This window comes from Girardinichthys multiradiatus, chromosome 11 (assembly GCF_021462225.1).
Source record: "Girardinichthys multiradiatus isolate DD_20200921_A chromosome 11, DD_fGirMul_XY1, whole genome shotgun sequence".
Taxonomy (NCBI): Eukaryota; Metazoa; Chordata; class Actinopteri; order Cyprinodontiformes; family Goodeidae; genus Girardinichthys; species Girardinichthys multiradiatus.
Window position 1 is genome coordinate 14,598,702 of NC_061804.1, and position 21,927 is coordinate 14,620,628.

Below are 21,927 nucleotides of genomic sequence, written 5' to 3' on the forward strand. Positions count from 1 at the left end.
TTGCATTATTTGCTGTTATTTCAGCTTTTAACCTTATTCTCTCTATTCTCTTCCTAGAAGCTACACCTGGCCTGGCTCTGTGTCTACCTGTGACACTTTTCTGGAGAGGGGAATCGTCCGAGCTTCTGCTGGCAACAACTTAATGCTCACCCTCTACCGATGATCCACATGGCCCTGTCTTTCAGTGTTTAACCCTTTCTCTCTCCTAGACATGGTGATTGACTGAGCTTAACTGTAACAAACTGTATGTGATCTCTTTCAGACTCTAACCTTGAAAACTGGCTCAGAGTTTATCTGTTCCGTCTTTCTAGATGAAATGACTAAAGGAGCCACATCCATTAACATTTACTTTTCCTTCCCATAGAAAGTACTCCTGGATCAGTGCTTCTTTGTTCCCTTTGTGTCTCTGCTCTGTTCTCACACACCCCCAGTCGGTCGTGGCAGATGGCCGCTCACACTGAGCCTGGTTCTGCTGGAGGTTTCTTCCTGTTAAAAGGGAGTTTTTCCTCTCCACTGTCGCTACATGGATGCTCAGTATGAGGGATTGCTGCAAAGTCAACGCCAGTGACTGTCCACTGTCTCTACATGCTCATCCGGGAGGAGTGAATGCTACAAGTCACTGACTAGATGCAATCTGCTGGGTTTCCTTAGATAGAAAAACTTTTTATCCAATTTGAATAAAAAGCTAACTCCGACTGCACTGTTCAATGGTTAGGATTAATTGGAATGTATGTACTTGACTGTTGTGAAGTGCCTTGAGACAACATGTGTTGTGAATTGGCGCTATATAAATAAAACTGAATTGAATTTAATTGAATTCAATGTTTTTTATTTGGAATTTATGCAATATACCAGCACAACATAATGCATAATTGTGAACTGGAAAGAAAACGATACGTATTCAGTCCCCCCTTGAGTCGATTTTGGAGATCCACTTTTCACTGCTGTTACAGGAGAAAGTCTTTTTTGTTATGTCTGTCAGTTCACCCTAAACACAAAAGAGACACCTAGAGACAAAAATCTTTGTAAAATAGCACAAGTTCAATTGGATTGAACTGAAAGAGTCTGCAAAATACAGTCTTCATGACTTGCCACAAATTCTCTATGTGATTGAGGTCCAGAATTTCACTGGACCATTTTAACACACAAATGTTCTTTAATCCTAACAGCTCTAGCTGTATGTTTACGGTTATTGTCCTGCTGGAAGCTAAACCTCTTCCTCAGTCTTAACCATCATCAAATTCTAGGCATTTCCTGAGAATTATTATATGGTATCTACTGTAGCAGGTTTATTCTTTAGGATTTCCCTGTCTATCGATCCCTCCATCATTCCCAATAACTCTGACCAGTTTCTCTGTCGCTTCTGAAAAAATGTATTCCCAACATGTTATCCACACCTTCATATTAGTTTGCCTCAAAGCAATTTTCATGTAAGCCAAAAAAAAATTACGTTTCATTTTGGTCTTATTTAAACAGAGCACCATCTTCCACTTGTCATTGGTGGCAAAGTCAAATGGGATTCTTACAGCTTTCTTCTAAAATGTCTTCTTGGTTTTCTTCCATTAAGGCCAAATATAGGGAGTGTGGGGTCTAATTCAATTCAATTCAAAAATACTTTATTAATCCCAAAAGGAATTCAAATGTTGTTGTAACTGTCATAACTCTATTTTTGGGGTGGACCCAAAGGCAGACAAGCACGGAGAAAAGCAGAGAGATGGTTGAAAACTCCTTTAATTTAAAGTGAGTCCACTTACATGCAGGTGAGGTTCTGGATGACAGGATAATCCTGATTACAAGGCATCTTCAAAACAGAATTTAACAGGATCCGCAGCAAGAACAAAATCCAAAGAGACATAACGACACCGCGTGGAACAAAGGACGAAGGCAAACTTAAATACAGACAAAGGTGGACAAGAAACAATAGGGCAGGTAATCAGAGGAACAGGGAACAGGTGACACAAGGAGGCTGGGAGGCAGAGGGAGCAGGTGAAACAGATTAACCAATAAGGAGAAACACAGATCCAAGCAGAACAGGAGAAAAGATGACTAGAATAAAAGTAAACAGTAACTGAAGCTAACTTGTTAAAGGAGGAATTGGAGAATAAAGATAAACAGAAGAAACAGAGCTAAGAGGGACAATGAATGTAAAGGGAACAGAAACTGAGTAATTAACAACTAAAAGAGGAAAACTAATGATGAGAGGAGAACAGACAGGGAGGCAAAAGGAAATCAGAATTGTCAGAACACAAAGTGATGAACAAGAATACAAAACTTCAAACAAGAGCATCTAGTAAAACAAAACACCAAACCACAAACAAAGTCCAAAATCTCACATCCTGACAGTAGCTCATATTATGCAGGTTTCTTCAAATAGCCGTTGTAGCTGCGGAGGGCTGTGGGCAGGGAGGATCTCCTGTAGCGTTCTGTCTTACAGCAGATATGAAAAAGCCTTTGAGTGAAGACACTATTGTTGTACAACAGGCTCATAAAGAGGATGCTCAGGGTTCTCAAAAAAATATTTGTAATGTAAACAGATTCTTCCCCCTGAGCTGTTTCTGCAGCTCCTCAAGAGTTACCATGAGCGTCTAACTACTCTTCTGAATTACCCGTCCTCAATTTGCAGTTCTGCCATACTGTTTACCTTTTTTGATGATGACTCAAACGGCTCTGTTAAATGTCCGAAGTGTGATGTATAGTTTTCTAACCTGAACACACTTTTAAAGCTGCAATAAGGCGTTTTGAGAAAACCATGGACTTAGCCGAAAAATCTGAACAAGCACACCTTACAGGTCCCTACCCCTGGCTCTCTACTGTGCTTACTGCCTTACTGCCTGCCGCGAACGCTCTGATGTTTACCCTCATTTTATATTGGGCTCAGTCAAATTCTTTCTTTTTAGCTTCTTTTTTATAATTGGTCTCCTACTGTTTACCTGTCTTTGTTTTTTCAGCAGGTGCCACTTAAGAAATTGGCAGTTTTCCTATAATGTTAGGTAGTTTCTCTGCCATTAGCACAACTGCAGCACACCAGCAATTTTGAGCTCGAATGCACTGGGAGGTGTGTGAGAAGCACTAAAACATTCCTCCCAGCTCTGATTGGTTGTTTCTGACTGGTAGCGATGTATTTCTGCAAATGGCAGTAGGACTACTGGGAAGTGCCAGAGGAGCTTGATTTTTTTTCACAGATTATCTGTCTGATATTTTACTTTCAGGACATTATGACAGTTTTAACAAATATATAAAAAATTATTTTTAAAAAAGTTACACATTTCACACTTAAATTATTTGTGGTCTATATAAAGTGAAACTGCAATGCTTTGGTCTGAACTCATTATTGTAGCTCCACAAGCCCCTCTTTTACCCCTGTTCTGAGGTGCATCTGAGAGCCACTCGTTCTGGTGGGGCCTCTTCAAATACTTTTGAGGCACTTCACTCCCCATTACCCTCCAGGTCAAAGAGCGTTCCACTCTACCCCTTTCGGCCATTTCTGTAGTTTGATAACAGAGGTACAATTATCTAGCAGCACAGACAGTTTTACTCCCAAACTGATTAAAATATATCAACAACGGAAAACTTGTCCATCCAGGCTTACAATGTAAAACTGCAATAATGTAATAATACTATTCAAATCACGCAGTACGGTTATGTCCTTAAGGAGCTAAAAGTGAGCACACAGCACTAGCATAAGCAGAAGGCACGTTGCTACTTCTACCAAAACAACGGCCAGGATGTCATATCAACACACAATAAATTCATGTCTAAATTAAAGTTTGTTGTCATTTTAGAGTTTTTTGCAGTTTAGTGTGTTGCTGTATCCGTTGTTTCCATAGACAGGAACTGACCCCTTAATCGGATCACGTCTTTCAGCAAATCCTTGTTGATACTAGCAGAAGATGCTGAAGGGAACATTTCCATGATAAAGAACATTTAACCAGGGACTCCAAAAAGGTATTAATGCTGGATGACAGTGTAATGAATTGTGTGGTTTAATACACCCAACAACTGAACATTTAGACTTATTCACTTGCATCTTCAACATACTTAACTACAAAATTGCAGCAAGAAAGAAAAAATGGCGGATATGTGTACTGGTCAGCCAGACATACATGACCTTATTTAGCAGTTCCTCAGCAAATAATGTGACATAATAGTTTAAAAAACGCAATAGAAAATAGAGAAAACCGAACGGAATGAAAAATATGACCCAAACAGAATATAAAGATGTCAACACAGCACCTGGAAAGACTAAATTTAACATTTCTGCACTCCTAAAGACTCCAAGTAAACAACAAAATGTGTTTAAAGGATAAAAAAGTGGATTTTGCATGATATGTCCCCTTAAACTTTCTCAGTAACTTTGTCCCAGAGCTGTCTAGGGTGTTCCTTTGTCTTCATTATACTCTATTTGGTCGTTTTGTTAATTAGGGGACTTTGAAGGCAATTGGTTGCACTGGCTTTAATTTAGAGGTAGCAGAGTAAAAGGGACGAAATAAAAATAACACTTTCCAGATTTCTTTTTTTTAACCTTTTGCTTCACAAATTATGCAATCCTTATAAAAATCATGGATTTTAAGGTGGTAACATAAAAAAAATATGAAATGGTTTGAAGGGAATAAGTACTTTTCCAAGCCACTGTCCATGTTTGTGACAGCTGCGAAAGACAAGAGATATTGGATGACCTATTTTGTGTTCTGAAACATTTTTTAAGTGCGTGCTCTCACATGAACATCAGAACCTCATTCTAGCTACATTAGTACTGAGGAGGGGAATGAACGAGGGGTCCATTTGAGGTTCAAACAATAGAGACACAGGGCTGGGTGGGGACAAGCAGAGAGGGAGGGGCGAGCATGTATGCGAGTGTGCTGGCAAGGCTCTGTGACAGCTGCCACATTACATTTGTTAATAACAAATTAAGATTGATATGCTTAAATATAGATATTTTATCTAAACTCATCAGAATAACTTTTAAAGAAGCTACGGGTTAAAGGTGGAGACATTCCTGCTTGCACTTTGTGATAAAAAAACAGGCAAAAACTGTGATCCTGAGATTTTTTCTGGCTATGAGCGTTATGTCAAACAGGCGGCTCTTGCGCGCCCTCCGGTGGAATGATTGCGAAACTGCTGTATGTCCAACTGAGCCTCCAGAGGGAGGGGCCGTTGTTAACCGGAGCACAGACGCGTTTTGCCAAAGCACTAACTGAACAGCGCACTGTCAAGACGGGCGACCATTCGTTGAAGCTACCATCCGGGCGAGAGGGCCGCTGCAGCATCCGCAAAGAGAGGGAAACACCGTTTTGTAAGGCTCGTTTTTGTTTAGAAAACGTGGAATCGGACAGAACATGTCTTATCAAGGCAAAAAGAACATCCCAAAGATTACAGTAAGTAAAACAATAAATAAAAAAAATAGTTATTTCTGCTTCAGTTGCTGCAGGAACTTTGATGTGCCCTGCTGCAAATCAGTGCGTAAGATTTCATTAGGGCTCGAACTGGAAAAAAATAGAAAATAGCTTCGCCCTGATGTGATGTGATTGCGGGAAGCAATCGGAGGAAAATAATTAGTTTATGTGCACAACGAAATGACTGGCTACCATAGTGACAGGCAGGCAGAGGGAGATAAGGCGTTTTCTTAAAGGTCTCCTGCATCTTCTTTGTTGAAGGGAAACATGGCTTGTGCTGAGGCGGCTGGCCGGTACAATTCCCTGTTTTGTCTTTTCTTTCTTACGGGCACGTCTTTAAACTGTTTTCATAGTTTCATATATTTTAGAAATTTTAGACAGCTGCTTAGGTGGTTTATATTGCTATAAGAAATATTTTATTTTGCAATAAAAACATGTTTAAAAAGATTACCTTGAAACAAATTAAATTCCATTTTAATCATTTTCAGAATAATGTGCTCAAACCAGATGGAGATTTTTCTGGTTTACACTTATTGATCCTTGTGTGGGAGGATATATTGATCAGGGATGCTGGTCTCATTTGCCAATTTAATTCAGTTTGCCATATGTCTATATAAAATAAATGAACAAAAGTGAGTTTGCATTCCCCCATGCTCTTTATTTCTAAAATCCTACTTTAAAGAATGAAAAGACCCCACCCGGCCACCTCCCTTTTTGCAGGCTGACACACTTGTGTTGCAGGCTGATGCTGCAGAGAAAGTGAGAGAGCAGAGCACAGGATGGGGTTGGAGGGTGGGGGGGCATGTACGCCCATTTGTGAGCTGTGATTATCCGGCCTTGTGGTGTAGCCGTTGCTTTTCTGCATCCCAGAAGAGCAGACACATTCAGGCTCCTGTCACAGCGTATGGGGCGGGGGCTTGAATTCAGGGGAAGGCTGGCGTTGCTCAGCAAGGCAGCTGGGTGCTGGGGGGGGGGTGTTGCAGCAGCAGTGCAACCTCTCCCACTGCCTCCTTGTCTGCGTGTGCATGTATGTGTATGTGTGTGTCTGAAATGTCTGCCTTTCGGTTTTCATTGTTGCAGCTCAGGCTGCAGTCAGGGGTGTGTTTGCTCTGCCTTTGTCTGAGCTTCTCAGCTGATTTTACACCACACATGTGCTGTGTAAAAAACATATCCGTCAGATTTTTGACTCATGTTCTGTCAAAAGCATTTTATTGTTACCCTTCATGTAGAGCGTTTGTCTTTCATGTGTCAAAATAAGCACTGGGATGGGCATTTGTATTACATACAGTTGGCATAAGGCTAGCTTTTTCTTAAATTGTCTGTCACTACACTTAATATATCAAAATGCACACATTCAGATATAATAAATAATGCTTCAAGAGACTGCAATGAATACAGTACCTCATCCAGAGAAAATCCTCCTCTTCTCTACTCAATTTGAAAATAAATCTTCTCAGAAAGTAGAGGTGTGACAATACATCCCGCTCACAAGATGAGACAACATTGGGTTCAGGAGAATAAGACGAGAAGAGATTTTCACAATGATTTTGGCAAAATTTATAAACATTTCTTTTCATTTTCTCAATTAGGATAAAGGTTTTATAAATCTCAAACTCTGTTCAGAATCATTCATTCAAAGCTTAATTAGTCTTAGTATTTTAGACTTTGAGCCACGGAAGGGGAAACATGCTAGAAGATGTAAACTGAAACTCAAAGACTGTAAACTTACAAAATGTTTTCTCAGTATCACCAGAGAAAAATAAAAAGGACAATGTTACAAAAATTATAATTTCCTTCAAGAGCAATTCAATCTGAGACTGGCAACACCTCTCTGTGACAGACTTGCTCATATCACAGACATGACGGGATACTGAAAGAATATCTCCAAGGCAGCTTAGGCAGTTTAGGTTGTTAAAATTTAACTTTATTATTACAAAGAAAACAAAACCATGACTGATACACAAGAAAAGAACTGGAATAAAAAAATATCCGTATGGCTGGGAGATGAAAAATAATTTTCATTCAACCAAGAAGTTTGTTTGTGATTGGTCTTGGCCTGGTTCCTACTTCTAGCAGTCATTGGGGGGAGAGGTGTGGTGCACCCTGGACAGGTTGCCAGTCTGTCACGGGGAAACACAGACACACAGGACAGACAACACACACACTGTGTGGAGGAAGCTGACATACATGAAGAGAATCTGCAAACTCCGCGCAGATAGAGCCCAGGCCCGGATTCAAAACTTTGACCTTCTTCCTGCAGCGCAACAGTGCTCACCACTGGGCCACAGAGCAGTGCCCTGGAAGAAACAGGTTGTCAAAATTAAAAGATTATCACAGTACCTGCCAAAACTGCCAGGGGTATGAATAATTCTGGCCTTATCTGTATTTCTTAGGAAATACGTGTATGAAACGTGGCTTCTTTTTGTACACGAAAGGTTACAGGTATGAAACTGCAAATCACGTGAACTGGTCCAAATAGATGTCAGAACCGATAGCATCAGAAATGTGATGCAATATAAAATCGAAAAAAATTACAATAAAATAAATTAGGAGTGACATTTGAACATTTGTATTGTCTTTTATCCTTTATAATTCATCGAAATACCTAAAATACTTTTCATTTTTTATGAACCAGTTTGTTTTGTGCAACTTATTTAATGCAAATCACAGTTGACAAGACTGTCTTTGGAGAGAAGATCTTGCCTAATTCACCAAGATAATGCCAAACGACGTTCTGCATGTATTGGAAAAGACCTGTTGTGAAATACATTTGATGCTGTTTTCAGATTCTTGAATGCAACTGAGATTTCTCAGTGAGGAAAATAGAGAAAAAAGGCAAACATTTTACTTCTAAATGTATTGCAAAAGCAAATAATTACCCAGCACGTTTATGGAGGAAGTGAAGGATCACAGGGGTAGACTAGCTTGTGCCCAAACATTTTCTTAATTTCAAGATGATCAGGTCTAAAAACAATATTAGAGATATATTTATGTTTTTAATATAACTGATAATAGTTTTCTTTAACTTTTACTGACAGCTGTTTAGAGTTTACATTAAGGACCTTAGTATAGTCGGTGACCCTATTTGGGTTGCATCTAACCCAGCTGTCCACCTGGACCTTCTCGCTTTATGTCCTCTTCTTTCCAATCTGTTCCAGCTGTTTTCATGTATCAGAGCTCTGCCCAAGCAGCTCTGTCAGATTTTTAGGTGTGGTTCTCCCCCGTTTTTCCTCATTGCCACTCGCAGCATTCTCAGTGTTGTTCCAGGCTGGTACATATCACCAGTAATCCCACCCAGCTGGAATGAGCATTTGTGGGCATGAAACAGTCCCAGCAGACAGCCGCTAGGGCCAACACAGTGAAAGCTGCTCCCCCAGTTGAAGCACCCCAGATCTGCTCTACCGCCAGCACGAATGCTGCTGCAAAGCGGTCTTTGAGAGAGCAGACACAATACCCCATGGCCACCCAGAATATGCAACGTTAGTTGCCATGGCAACAGAAGTACTCTTGCGATAGCAGAAGAATGGCGCCCCTTTTTGGTGCGGCCCAAAGATCCATTCATACACATGCAAACAGTTCTCAGATTCTCAACCAGATGACTATAGTTTCATAGTGCAGATACTTTGTTTTTTTTCTCCTCATTGCCATCGTTACAAGGATACACTACACCACCCTATCACCCGATCAGGATTCCAGACAAGGAGGATCTCTCCCTGACCGTGGCTGGCGGAGGCCTCCATAATTAATTTAGACGGATAAGGTCTTGTTTTCACTTTTCCAGAATGTAAAAAAATTGGTGTGCAGTTTTGGGCATGAAGTAAATATTTTTGATTGCTAGGCAACGAGACTGCTGCAGAGGCATGGTGCATATTCAAGATGACTTCCCTCTTCCACTGGTCCCGGCCTGCCTCTACACAGCTCCCTCCACCCTCTCTCTCTCTCTCTTTCTCTCTCTCTCTCTCTCCCTCTCTTACTCTCTGTCACAGCTAATGGAGGTCTCCTCTCTCATAAACCCCCCCCCCCCGCCATCCACCGTGACCTGTTTTGTGGCCTTGAAGTTTTCCAGGACCGCTCCCGTTAATTAACCGCAGCAGAGTGACCATTTAACAATTTGCATCCAGGTTTTATGACCGCTTTCCTCTCTGGTCTGGTGAAAGTGGAAAAATGCTGTCAGTGGACATCAGCGTCGTAATACAAGAACAACATCCTGCCGTCTATTTTTGATTGCAGCTGGCTTGTGTAACAGAAAATGACAATTTCCTGTGCTATGAGAGGCACTTTATTTTAGTTACTTTGTTTGTTTTAGGAGTTGAATGACAAGATATTTTTCCAGATGAACTTTGCTCCATTTTGTTGATGAAAGATTAGCTTGTCAGTACTTGCTTGAGGTGGCAGTAGAAGGGTTTGAACCTAGACTTCAAACATTAAAACACATAAAAATAGAAAAAAACAGATAAGAGCACACAATTGCTAAAAAAAACTTGAATGTGTTTGTCTATTTCATAGAAGGCAATTATAGCCTATGCTTTTTTTTCTTCTCTGTAATCTTGTAAGTTAGGCTTCTCTGTGCAATATGAACATTAACCTCAGAAAAATTAAAGAATGGTCAAATTCGGAGAGTTGATTATTTTACAATTACAAATTCAAAGAAAACTGGCTGTGAAGAAGACATTGTTTTACAGCTTTGTGCAGCATCTTCTCTAGAAAAAGTTAGATTAGATATCCTAAAATATTCTGAGCCTAGATTTAATAATGTATTCAACCAAGAATAGCCTTTGTTAATTTGTTTTGGTGCAAGACTAAGCGTTAGTTTTAGAAAAACAAAGACATACAGGCACTTCAGGGTGAGATCCAGTAATAAATCCATCATCTAAAAATGTTTTTTTTATTCTGATGGTTGTTTTGTAAGGTCAGACTGCCATGGTTTTATTTCTCTCCATTCACCATATTTTAATGAATCTCTACTCGTAAATAATTTATTATGGATGTATCAATACTGTGAGTTCAGAAATCAAGATGATACATGACATTTCGTCCACAGAACAAGAAGGGATTTTTATAGTTTTTTTGAGAAAACTAAGAACCCTCATTTTTTTTGTCACAAATAGATCATAGGTTTCACAAATCACAAACTGCGTTTAAGGGAATTGCACTGATGAAAAAAGTAGGTACTGGTACAGAAAAAAAACGTAATCAAAGCAAGCTGAGTTGAGTGGAGCTGGCCTAAATAGAACAAGTGGAAATGGGGCATTTGACTTTGTCAATGTGACAGGGTAACTTCCTTTTTTAGTCCAAAATAAGAGGCTTAGAAAGTGTTTAAAGCATACCAAGCATCTTCAAAACAGGCACTTATATAAACATAGTGTGAAACTGCTAGCCCCATGCTAACAACAATTTGCAACTGTTTTGTTTGACAGAGTTCATATTGACGAGGGCTAGCGTGGCATGTTAGCATCTCGTTACACCCATTTAACTTATTATATATTGAAAAAATGTCTAAATCCAAAGCAAATCCAAAGCAGTAGGCAGGTAGTACAAACATCAAAACACAGAAATTGTTTCTATAAGAATCAGAAGTCAAATTTTAGTACTCAATGGGTTTGACCAGAAACGGCACATACATTCATATATCTGTTCTGTCTAATGTAGCATGTGCAAACTCTTCATTACACATTTTAACACGTGTTTTGCAAGAAGACTTTATTATATCAAAGTTTGTCATTGGCATTAGTGTGCATAACTAAGCCCACCTCTTGCAAACAGCTGTGCTCCAGTTTTAAACTTTGGACTTGTAGAATAAGCAGCACACCAGTGAGTCAAAGGCATTAAATGTCAAAACTGGAGCTGTAGTAAAAATTCAGACCAAGGCATGGGCTGATAATGAGGATAGTGCTGTCTCGTTAATGTTGTAACAAATGGTCGGGGGTATTCCCATGACCACATAATAGCACAGATGGTTTAACTTCAGCAATGTGAGTGTTGCAAAACCACAGTATTCACATTACATAGAAAGGGAAACATTGTCCATTATTCTGCTCATATAAAATGTTCATGTGGCTACCTTTTGGGTCCTATAAGAAAAAAGAAATGGTGACAGACAGAGTGACAGACAAGACATAAATTAATTACAAGGACTGGCTAACCTAGCCGTTATTGAAGCCAGAGTTAACATGTGCTTCAAAGCTTCCCATCAGTCCAGACTATAGGGCAATCTACTTGTTTTTAAGCAATCTGGACTGCAACTGTGCACCACTAGTTCAAAATCTAAACCACAGAGTGGCCAAATTTGAACTGGATAATTCTACACTGAAAAGAGAGTATTTAAAATACAGTTTACGATTTATAACACCCTTCTATTTATAAAAGATTGAGAATTATTCATGTTTTTTAAGCATTAGAAGCACCTTAGAATTAGACAAAATACATATTTAAACCTGGTTACAGATTCTTTAAACCTGAGTTCATATTATGTAAAACTTTTTTCTAATAGAAGATAAATAAAAAATATATACATATGAAAATACAGCTAAAACCTTCTTCGTCTAGTGACTAGAATTATGTATTATCTCATGAGCTGGATGTATTGTCCCTCCCCTCGATAACATTTCACAACAATGATTGTATAGGCAGATTACGTATATCTGCCAAAATATTGTATGTCTTGTATTAAAATGCCTTAATTAGCTAAAACAGTTTTGGTAACTATGGCCTTCATTTGAGAACAAAACAAAGAAAATTCAAAACAGTATCCACAGATGAAAAACAAAAGACTTGAATCAATTCATTATAATATACTCTGAATATCGAGCTGTACACACTGAAGGTATGTGGAATAGCTAAAATCTAAAAAAGTAATTTTCAGCTGATATTACACCCGTATACCCAAATATTAAATCATTTAAAAGAGTCGAAGCATAATTTAATTCCATATGTGCCCATGTGTGAAACAAAAAGACCTTAGGTCCTCGCCCTGCTGGGAAGAAGAGACTTTCATATTTTCCCATCAGCACATGTGCAAGCCATTTTACACCCTTGGCAGAACACCAACAGTTTCATCACAGTGATAAACTGCAGCCGTAGCTGCACAAATAAAAAAAATTAAATAAATAAAATTGTTCAAAGGATAAATGCCCAGTATGCTGAGCTCATACACTGCTGAACATGGTGAATGGTGATGTATGCGGCGATTGAATAGTGTGAAACTGAGCTCAGAGCCTTCAAGCAACCACACCCTGAAGCAGTACATGACAACACACAGAAATCAGCCATTGGAACGCGGTTGGACCAGCATTCATCAGACTGCAAAGCTCCATGCCCTAAAACTGTCACTCAGTGGCACAAAGACAGACCAACTCTATGCACCTCATAACTAACTGAAGTACAATAGCGATGGAGGTTAAACAGCATATACAGTAGTTGTATTTTATCACTTTAGGTAGAGTGGTGAATGAAATTTCTCTGGGAACATTAACTGTTAACAGCTTTTTCTTTTCTATTTATTGCATCTATACATAAAGTACACTTGATGAAGCACTCAGAAGAAGTAATCCGGCTTTACATACAGATTACTGCAGAGTGTGTAAATGATTTGATTTACAAAGAGTCAGCACATTTAGAACATACACCAGAAGTCACGTGGTGTCATCACCATTGGAGCAATATTACAATCCGGCAGTTTCTTGAGCATCCAAACATAGGGGAAAGTGGGGGTTAAAGGTGGTTAGACAGATAATGTCTCATAGATGCTTTAGAAAGCGTTATCAGCACTTAATAGAAGGGGTGCACCAATTGCAGTTTTCTGGCCGATTACCTATTACTGATCTTTAAAAAGCCTGACCTGCCGATTCCGATTTTGGACGCTACCGTTTTTTGTTTTTTTTTACCGTTAATGATCTTAACAGCCCTATTAGTTTAAATGTTTTGACCACAATTTATAAGCCTTATACTTCAACCTATGTTCAGAGCCATAGAAGCTTATTGGATGAGAGGTGAAACTTCAAGAAACAACAGAAGATGTCCATTTGACCTCCATTTAGGCACTAAGTATTGTCATGTCCTGGGTGACTGAAAAAGTACACCTAGTTAAGGAGCAGTAGGCGAACAGGTTTTTGCTTTTACTCTGGAAAAGCAAGAAGTCTGTCATTTATCAAGTAAAAACCACCAACAAATGTGAGACTTTGTGGGTTTTCTGTTTTGTGTTATTTTTGACTCAGTTATTTCAGAATTTTGTGCAGTTTGTGTAATCAAACTAAATCTTCTTCACCGTTTTTCTTGGCAGTTAAACGAAATGCTCACTAATTTAAAGCAAGTCGGCAATAAGGCCTTGGCCTCTTGAAGTGCCCTCTACTGCATGAGTAATTAGTTGTCATTTGATTCATAACAAACTCCATGGAGTTTGCATGTTCTCCCCGTGCATGCATGGGTTCTCACCGGGTACTCCGGCTTCCTCCCACAGTCCAAAGACATGCCTGTTAGGTTAATTGGTCACTCTAAATTGCCCTTAGGTGTATGAATGAGTGTGTGCATGGTTGTTTGTGTGTTGCCCTGCGATGGACTGGCAACCTGTCCAGGGTGTACCCTGCCTCTCGCACATAGACTGCTGGAGATAGGCACCAGCTCCCCGCGACCCACTATGGAATAAGCGGTAGAAAATGACTGACTGACTGACTTGATTCATAACATTGCAATCAAGGGTGTGCCCTTATGCACCAGGGACCTACTGAAGAACTCATTCGATCTCTCACTTCAGTGCACACACATTCATTATTTAATTTGTTCCCACTGCTAGGAACAACATGAAGGGAGCCATAATCACATAGAAATTAGCAGGTTTCTATTAACCAACTGTATTTCTGAGCTGAACAGACCAGCAAATAATATTTGAAGTAAATCCAGTCAGTTGAATGATAGAGGGTAGATTTCTGGATGCAAGAACCCAAAATCTGACTAATAATACCAGTGATGCAGATCAACAGCCAGTAATATGTTCTAACTTCAAAAAAGCATCAAGCACACATTACAAAGACCCAAGTAGTACTCAAGCTAAATCTGGGAGTAAACTGTCAAACCTTGTTAAAACACATCCCTGACACCACCTTCACTGACATTTCTAAATCTCAGCACATAAATCTTAAAAGCAGACTCAACATTTGCTGTGGCTTTTTCATATAAGCTACTATAAAGAGCTTCAAACTGCTCTGCCAACTGAGGGCATGTTGTTCAACCCCAAGCAGCAATAAGCTGCACAGATCGTATTTTAAAACAGATGATACATGTGAGCGTTAATATTGTGCTATTTCCGTACGTCACCACAGTAATCCTGTCATTTTGTTGCCAGAAGCCTGTTTAATGAGTGATTTATAATTCTGCCAATTATTTCATACACATAATTTCTGTATTGTTTTTCCTTTTAAAAGTAAGCCGGGCTTATTCAGTGGTTTTATAAACAATTCAAGAACTACTTCCTTTCTCTCTTCAAGATAAGTCTCAAATATACAGGTCCTTCTCAAAATATTAGCATATTGTGATAAAGTTCATTATTTTCCATAATGTCATGATGAAAATTTAACATTCATATATTTTAGATTCATTGCACACTAACTGAAATATTTCAGGTCTTTTATTGTCTTAATACGGATGATTTTGGCATACAGCTCATGAAAACCCAAAATTCCTATCTCGCAAAATTAGCATATTTCATCCGACCAATAAAAGAAAAGTGTTTTTAATACAAAAAACGTCAACCTTCAAATAATCATGTACAGTTATGCACTCAATACTTGGTCGGGAATCCTTTTGCAGAAATGACTGCTTCAATGCGGCGTGGCATGGAGGCAATCAGCCTGTGGCACTGCTGAGGTCTTATGGAGGCCCAGGATGCTTCGATAGCGGCCTTTAGCTCATCCAGAGTGTTGGGTCTTGAGTCTCTCAACGTTCTCTTCACAATATCCCACAGATTCTCTATGGGGTTCAGGTCAGGAGAGTTGGCAGGCCAATTGAGCACAGTGAAACCATGGTCAGTAAACCATTTACCAGTGGTTTTGGCACTGTGAGCAGGTGCCAGGTCGTGCTGAAAAATGAAATCTTCATCTCCATAAAGCTTTTCAGCAGATGGAAGCATGAAGTGCTCCAAAATCTCCTGATAGCTAGCTGCATTGACCCTGCCCTTGATAAAACAGAGTGGACCAACACCAGCAGCTGACACGGCACCCCAGACCATCACTGACTGTGGGTACTTGACACTGGACTTCTGGCATTTTGGCATTTCCTTCTCCCCAGTCTTCCTCCAGACTCTGGCACCTTGATTTCCGAATGACATGCAGAATTTGCTTTCATCCGAAAAAAGTACTTTGGACCACTGAGCAACAGTCCAGTGCTGCTTCTCTGTAGCCCAGGACTGGGGAATGCGGCACCTGTAGCCCATTTCCTGCACACGCCTGTGCACGGTGGCTCTGGATGTTTCTACTCCAGACTCAGTCCACTGCTTCCGCAGGTCCCCCAAGGTCTGGAATCGGCCCTTCTCCACAATCTTCCTCAGGGTCCGGTCACCTATTCTCATTGTGCAGCGTTTTCTGCCACATGTTTTCCTTCCCACAGACTTCCCACTGAGGTGCCTTGATACAGCACTCTGGGAACAGACTATTCATTCAGAAATTTCTTTCTGTGTCTTACCCTCTTGCTTGAGGGTGTCAATAGTGGCCTTCTGGACAGCAGTCAGGTCGGCAGTCTTACCCATGATTGGGGTTTTGAGTGATGAACCAGGCTGGGAGTTTTAAAGGCCTCAGGAATCTTTTGCAGGTGTTTAGAGTTAACTCGTTGATTCAGATGATTAGGTTCATAGCTCGTTTAGAGACCCTTTTAATGATATGCTAATTTTGTGAGATAGGAATTTTGGGTTTTCATGAGCTGTATGCCAAAATCATCCGTATTAAGACAATAAAAGACCTGAAATATTTCAGTTAGTGTGCAATGAATCTAAAATATATGAATGTTAAATTTTCATCATGACATTATGGAAAATAATGAACTTTATCACAATATGCTAATATTTTGAGAAGGACCTGTAGATACAGGCTTCAGAAACAGAATCTGGATGACGCATTGCGAGACAGACTTTACTTTGATGAGAAATTTTATGAAGTTCTAATATCATTATCCTTAAAGCTGTAATGATAAATGTCATTAAATTTTGTAGAAAACAGCTATGTCATAGTATATGACTTGTTGCAAGGGGATTATGTTAAATCTACCATACACAAGGGCTGCACAATATTAGGGAAACATGCAATAATGTTGGTAAATGTAACAAAAATCACATGTCTTGCAATATATTGACAAATAATTAAATAAACGGCATTAATGTCTTTTTGCTTTGGCTTCATTGCAAGTAGACTCGACTAGTGAGTAGCTACTACCTTAAAAAAAGAAAAAAAAACATTATTTTCATTTTATTCACAAATGTTCCTTTGGGCTACACCTCCTGTTGCAGCAGTGAAACAGTTTACCTTCTAAAACATTTTTATGCTGCATTAAACAAGTGTCATCAATTAGTGTCATAAACAAATCCCAAAGGATGGTACTGAAATAATTAGCTCATAGTCATTACAGTCTATGCAGTTTTTTTGCAAAATGAGTATTACATACAGTGGTACTGTTATATTTTGGTTTAAAGCACTCAATTTCAGAGTCTGACTGAGGTGAGAAAGAATATTTTAATAAACATCGGAAAAAACTACAAGCCTGAAGAACACAGGTCATGTAAACTGGCAAGTGAAGAACAGGTAGGGCAACGGAGAAACAGGGAACATGAAGTCAACAGAGCATGGAGCAGTGAAACAGAGCAGTGTAAAGGAAGAATCCATTGAGGAAACAGAAAACCAGACAGCTTAAGTACAAAGCAGAAGTTAGGAGAAGGTATGACAAGCAGGTGAGAGCAATCAGGAGAGAATGAGTACCTGTTGAGACCAATGAAGTTAGAGGGTGCTGAGGGAGGAGAGAAAATGAGGAGAGTAGAACAGAGAGAGACACAGGGAAGAACTTTAACAGAAATAATGCAAAATGTACATAAACAGTTAAATAACCTAGGAGGTTAACCCTAAATGAATAAACAAAACAAAAAAAACACCTAACAATCATGGACAAATGGAAATGAAGTATGAAAGAAAGCCAAAACTCAAACACCAAATTGCTACAAGACTATGACAGATACCACAATAGTGGGAGATTTATGATATATTGAGCATGCCCCTACTGTACACCTCTTTCATTTCTAGAATTTAAATGATTGTAATTCAAGGTATTACTCTGCATTATTTAGATCTTCATTTTGGCTCCATTGGATCCCACTGAAGGGTCTTTTGTAATTAACCTGTAACAAATGGTCAGTCAAAGCCACAATTTACTATTGTTTTAAGCCTTGAGTACTTGCAGACACTTTAAAGGCAAATTCCTAGCCACTAAGCCTGAGAATTGGGCATGTCTACAGTAAATGTTTTTACTCAGATGTTTGTACAACTTCAAAAACTGTAAAGAATCTAACAAGTAAATCAGAACTCCAAGGTTTTAGAAACAGTTTATTCCTCGTACATTGTTTTTTGTAACAAGCATGGCAACTTTAAAAAAATAAATGATTAAAATCCATTTGCTTGAAGAATCTTTTCACTGTTCATCAGTGACATTTTTTCCACACATCTTCCTGTTACCAATGGATTAGGCATCAGCTTATCTGGACGGTTTGCTCAGAGGACTCCCAGCCAGCTGTCCAGTTTCCCCTCTGCCAACTAATATCTCCATCTATTCCCTAAGAACCCCACCCTGTTCCACATACACCAATAAACTCAACCAGAAATTCACTAAATCAGCAAAACCTGGTACTGAGTCTTCCTTCCTGTCCTGTATCCCTTGTAGCAATCCGCTTGTATGATGACAACCTAGAGATGACGTGTTGGGCATCGGCAGCAGATTTATCATGCTGTAGCAATGCGTCTTGAATGCGTTTTCAACATATTTGGAGTAGTTTCATTTATTTTTTTTCATGTATGTTAATGCAGTTCATGTCAGTAATGTTTACTTGGGAGTGGATTTAGTTTGTGTGATTTATAGATTAGTTTGATAGTAGAAGATCCAGAGCTTGCTCTGTTGCATAACATCATGCAATGAAAGTGGCTTAAACGTTAATCTGTAATTAGCACAAAAAAGAAGCTTTAGCTACAGTCCCAAGAACAAAATCACCATTTTCATGGCAATTGTAAATTTCTGTGTATGGTATAAAGTACCAATATGGGCTCAACAAGGCTCTTAACTGATTTTTGTTTGGTAACTAATGTATTGCAACCATGCTAGATGCAGTTTAAAGTATTATTTAAATATATATTTTGTTATATACTCATAAGCTAATACCTGTTTATGTACACTATATTGCCAAAGTATTTGTCTGTCTACTTTTACATGTACATCAACTTTGATGGCACCCTACTCTTAATCTATAAAGTCCAATTTGTTGATGGGCCAACCGTTGCCAGCATTAGCAACTTAAACTATTCTATAAACATCTTCCTTAAGGTTTAGGAGTGTGTTCATAGTTAGATGAGAAAACCAGAATTGCAGCCTCTGCTCTAATTCATCCCAAAGGTGTTCAAGGTTCAGGTCAAGACTCTGTGCAGGCCAGTCAGGTTTCTCCACACCAAACGTTATACACCTGCAGCCATGGAAGTGATTGTAACACTGGAATGCATTGATTTGGTGGTGTGACCCAGTACTTTGGCAATATAGTGTATTATTACATTCCCAATCCTTTGTAAGGTCCAGGTTTGAAGGATCTCCATCTTATTTTCATTTTCAAAGTATTTTGTTTGGAAAAAAATAGAATTTTGACCACAGCATATATCGCTTGCTGTTTATCAAAAAACCACAGAAGATTGGTTTGTTTTGCTTGGCAGGCAATCAAACAGGGTGGTCTTTAGTTAAATGTGAAATGCGTGTTTGGGAAAGGAGTCACAAACATGTCTCTTTCTTCCCAGTAATGAATGAATGAGTGAAAAAAACATTGTTCCACTCCTCTGGGTGGAAAAAAGGAGAGACAAAATGCAGCAACAGAGAAATAGAGAAGCACTGTCCAACTCTAAATATAGCATTGTGAAGACCTTGTACAAAGACCATTTCTCTTGTTGATGTTTACTTGACAGTGTTGTTAGCCAAACTGTGTCTTTCTTAGAAAGGAAGTGCATTGAGTTCTAATATTCTCTCCACCCATCTCATGTCTCTCTTCCTCTCATCCTTCTCGCTTGCAGAGCGACAGGCTTTTGATCAAAGGTGGAAGGATTGTGAATGATGACCAGTCCTTCCATGCTGATATCTACATGGAAGATGGCCTTATTAAGTAAGTCCACTGCCCTTTATTTCCCATTCAGTTTGATCTCTCAATTCAACTCTTATTTTCTGTGTTTCATCTAAATGTAGTTTTCCTTGTCATTTTCAATATTATTCCTTTATTTCAGGTGGCAAAAGATTAAACTATGGCAATTTCTTACAAATAGAGGTGAAAAAAGCATAATTGTTCACTAAAAAGTTTCATTTACAATAGGAAAGAAATAAGAACAGTTTAGGTAAGCTAGATGTGTTCTTTGATGCACAGGGAAGAAGATTGTTAGGGAGGTAAAAAAAAAGAACCACAACAAAAGGGCAATCCTTTTCTTTTTCATATTCCCCAATAAAATTTTGCAGGTGGTCAAGTCTCAAAATTTGACTCTGCTTTACTAGAAAAGAAGAGAAAAGAAGAGAATAGTTGGAAAAAGTCCATTAGTCTCGTATGTTTTAAATTGTGAACTTTTTGTCCTCAAACCCATCAGTTAGGGCATTTAGAGAGAGACACTTATAGGAAGCCTGGTGTTGCCTAATAAACACTCGGTTGCCTCTAGCACCAGTTAGCTGCTGGCAAAGAAACATGTCTGTCTGGGTCGTCTCATTTGTAAAGTCTGAACCACTGTGGTTTTTTTTTATAAAACAGGTTAAATAAAACATTAACATAGCAACAAGGTGCTACTTTTAAATTGGTCGATTTTGCTTTGGGTTGATTTACAGAATAAGGTAAGTTTTGTTATTTTTTTATTCATTTCTTCTGTCAAATTGCAGACAGTTCTAGTTACAGAATTGATGTTAAATGTTGACCATTTCCTTCCTATCTCAAGTATCATCCCCCATGTGTAACTATGCTGTAACCTCTTTGCAGGCAGATTGGCGACAACCTGATTGTTCCAGGAGGTGTTAAAACCATCGAAGCCAACGGGAAGATGGTGATCCCTGGTGGTATTGATATCCACACACACTTCCAGATGCCATATCGTGGAACCACAACCGTAGATGACTTTGCTCAAGGATCAAAGGCTGCCCTTGCTGGTGGCACAACCATGATCGGTAAGGGCTTTAGGAAAAGTCATTCGCACACTGTGACACTGACTGCAGGCAAAGCCTTAATTATTATTCACATGGGGAGTGAAGCCAAAAAAGAGGTTATAATGTGGGTGAGGGAGCCCAAACTGAGGACAAGAGAAAGGGAGGGATAGGGGAGGTGGTCTGGGTGATTATTGGCAACCTTCCAAAAAAAAAGGGAACCATACAAAAGACTGAGAGCAGGGGGTGAAGAGTGGTGGGTCGCACAAAGTGCTCTCATGGAAACACAGAACTACTATGTGTCTCTGTGTATGCTTAGTTTAGCTCTACTGTGCTCTATCTGCTTGTACATTAAAAATGTGTCATAGTAAAAATAAAATGTTTAAAACAGCATTAACTGCTTTTTTGCAGGATGCTGCTTTGCTGCCTGTTTGCCAGCGAGTCTCTGGGTTCAAATAAATAGACACAGGCATGCCACTGTAATAAGCTTCATTCACAGAGGGATTTTATTCCATGCCAAGATGTGTGAAAAAGTGCTTTGTGTCTCCCATTCGTGTATCAAATACAGCGTACATATTTAATTTAAAAAAGATTATGTTTTGATCAAATAATAGTTAGGAAAAACATGCTTAAAAGGATAATGGGTAACATGAATAGTATGTTGTTGTCAATATTGTCAATCTGTTGTTTACTATGTTGTTTTGTGTGTGTTTTAGTGACTGTCAATTCCAGCTGTATCTTATTACCATAAGCAGATTGAAGTGTCTATAAATAGATTTAAAAAAGCTAGTCAGGTGGTGAGTCAACAGGAGTGCGTCTTTTATATTTGCTGAATAAGATGTGTTGGGATAGTTAGTGCTCAGTTATGCAATAAAGGACAGAAAGAATGTGTATGAATAGTTATAGTCACACAAAAAACTATTCATTAATGGGTAAACTTGTATTCTGCTTCTCATGCAAAAAAAACATGCAAAAAAATATTTATTTTGAAATACTGCACTTGCTCATGCAAAATAAATTATAAATTTATTTTAAAAAAAATCTACTGATCTGAGATTTGTGGCAGATTCCAGTTTCCTGTTTCTGCCAAACTTTGTACTTCCAATACTAACTTCAGCCAGTTATGATTTCTCTTCAAGAACTAAAA

The 21,927-nt window shown here is 38.9% G+C and overlaps 1 protein-coding gene across 1 annotated transcript in view; it reads left to right on the forward strand.

The window, feature by feature from the left end:
* The first annotated feature begins 5,186 nt into the window (after positions 1 to 5,186).
* Positions 5,187 to 21,927, forward strand: part of dpysl3 (dihydropyrimidinase like 3) — a 44,148-nt gene continuing 27,407 nt past the window's right edge. The window contains exons 1-3 of the mRNA XM_047378969.1: positions 5,187 to 5,375; positions 19,682 to 19,770; positions 20,620 to 20,804. Of these exons, the coding sequence (XP_047234925.1) occupies positions 5,337 to 5,375; positions 19,682 to 19,770; positions 20,620 to 20,804 (313 nt within the window). The 5' untranslated portion in view covers positions 5,187 to 5,336. The remainder of the gene's footprint in view (positions 5,376 to 19,681; positions 19,771 to 20,619; positions 20,805 to 21,927) is intronic.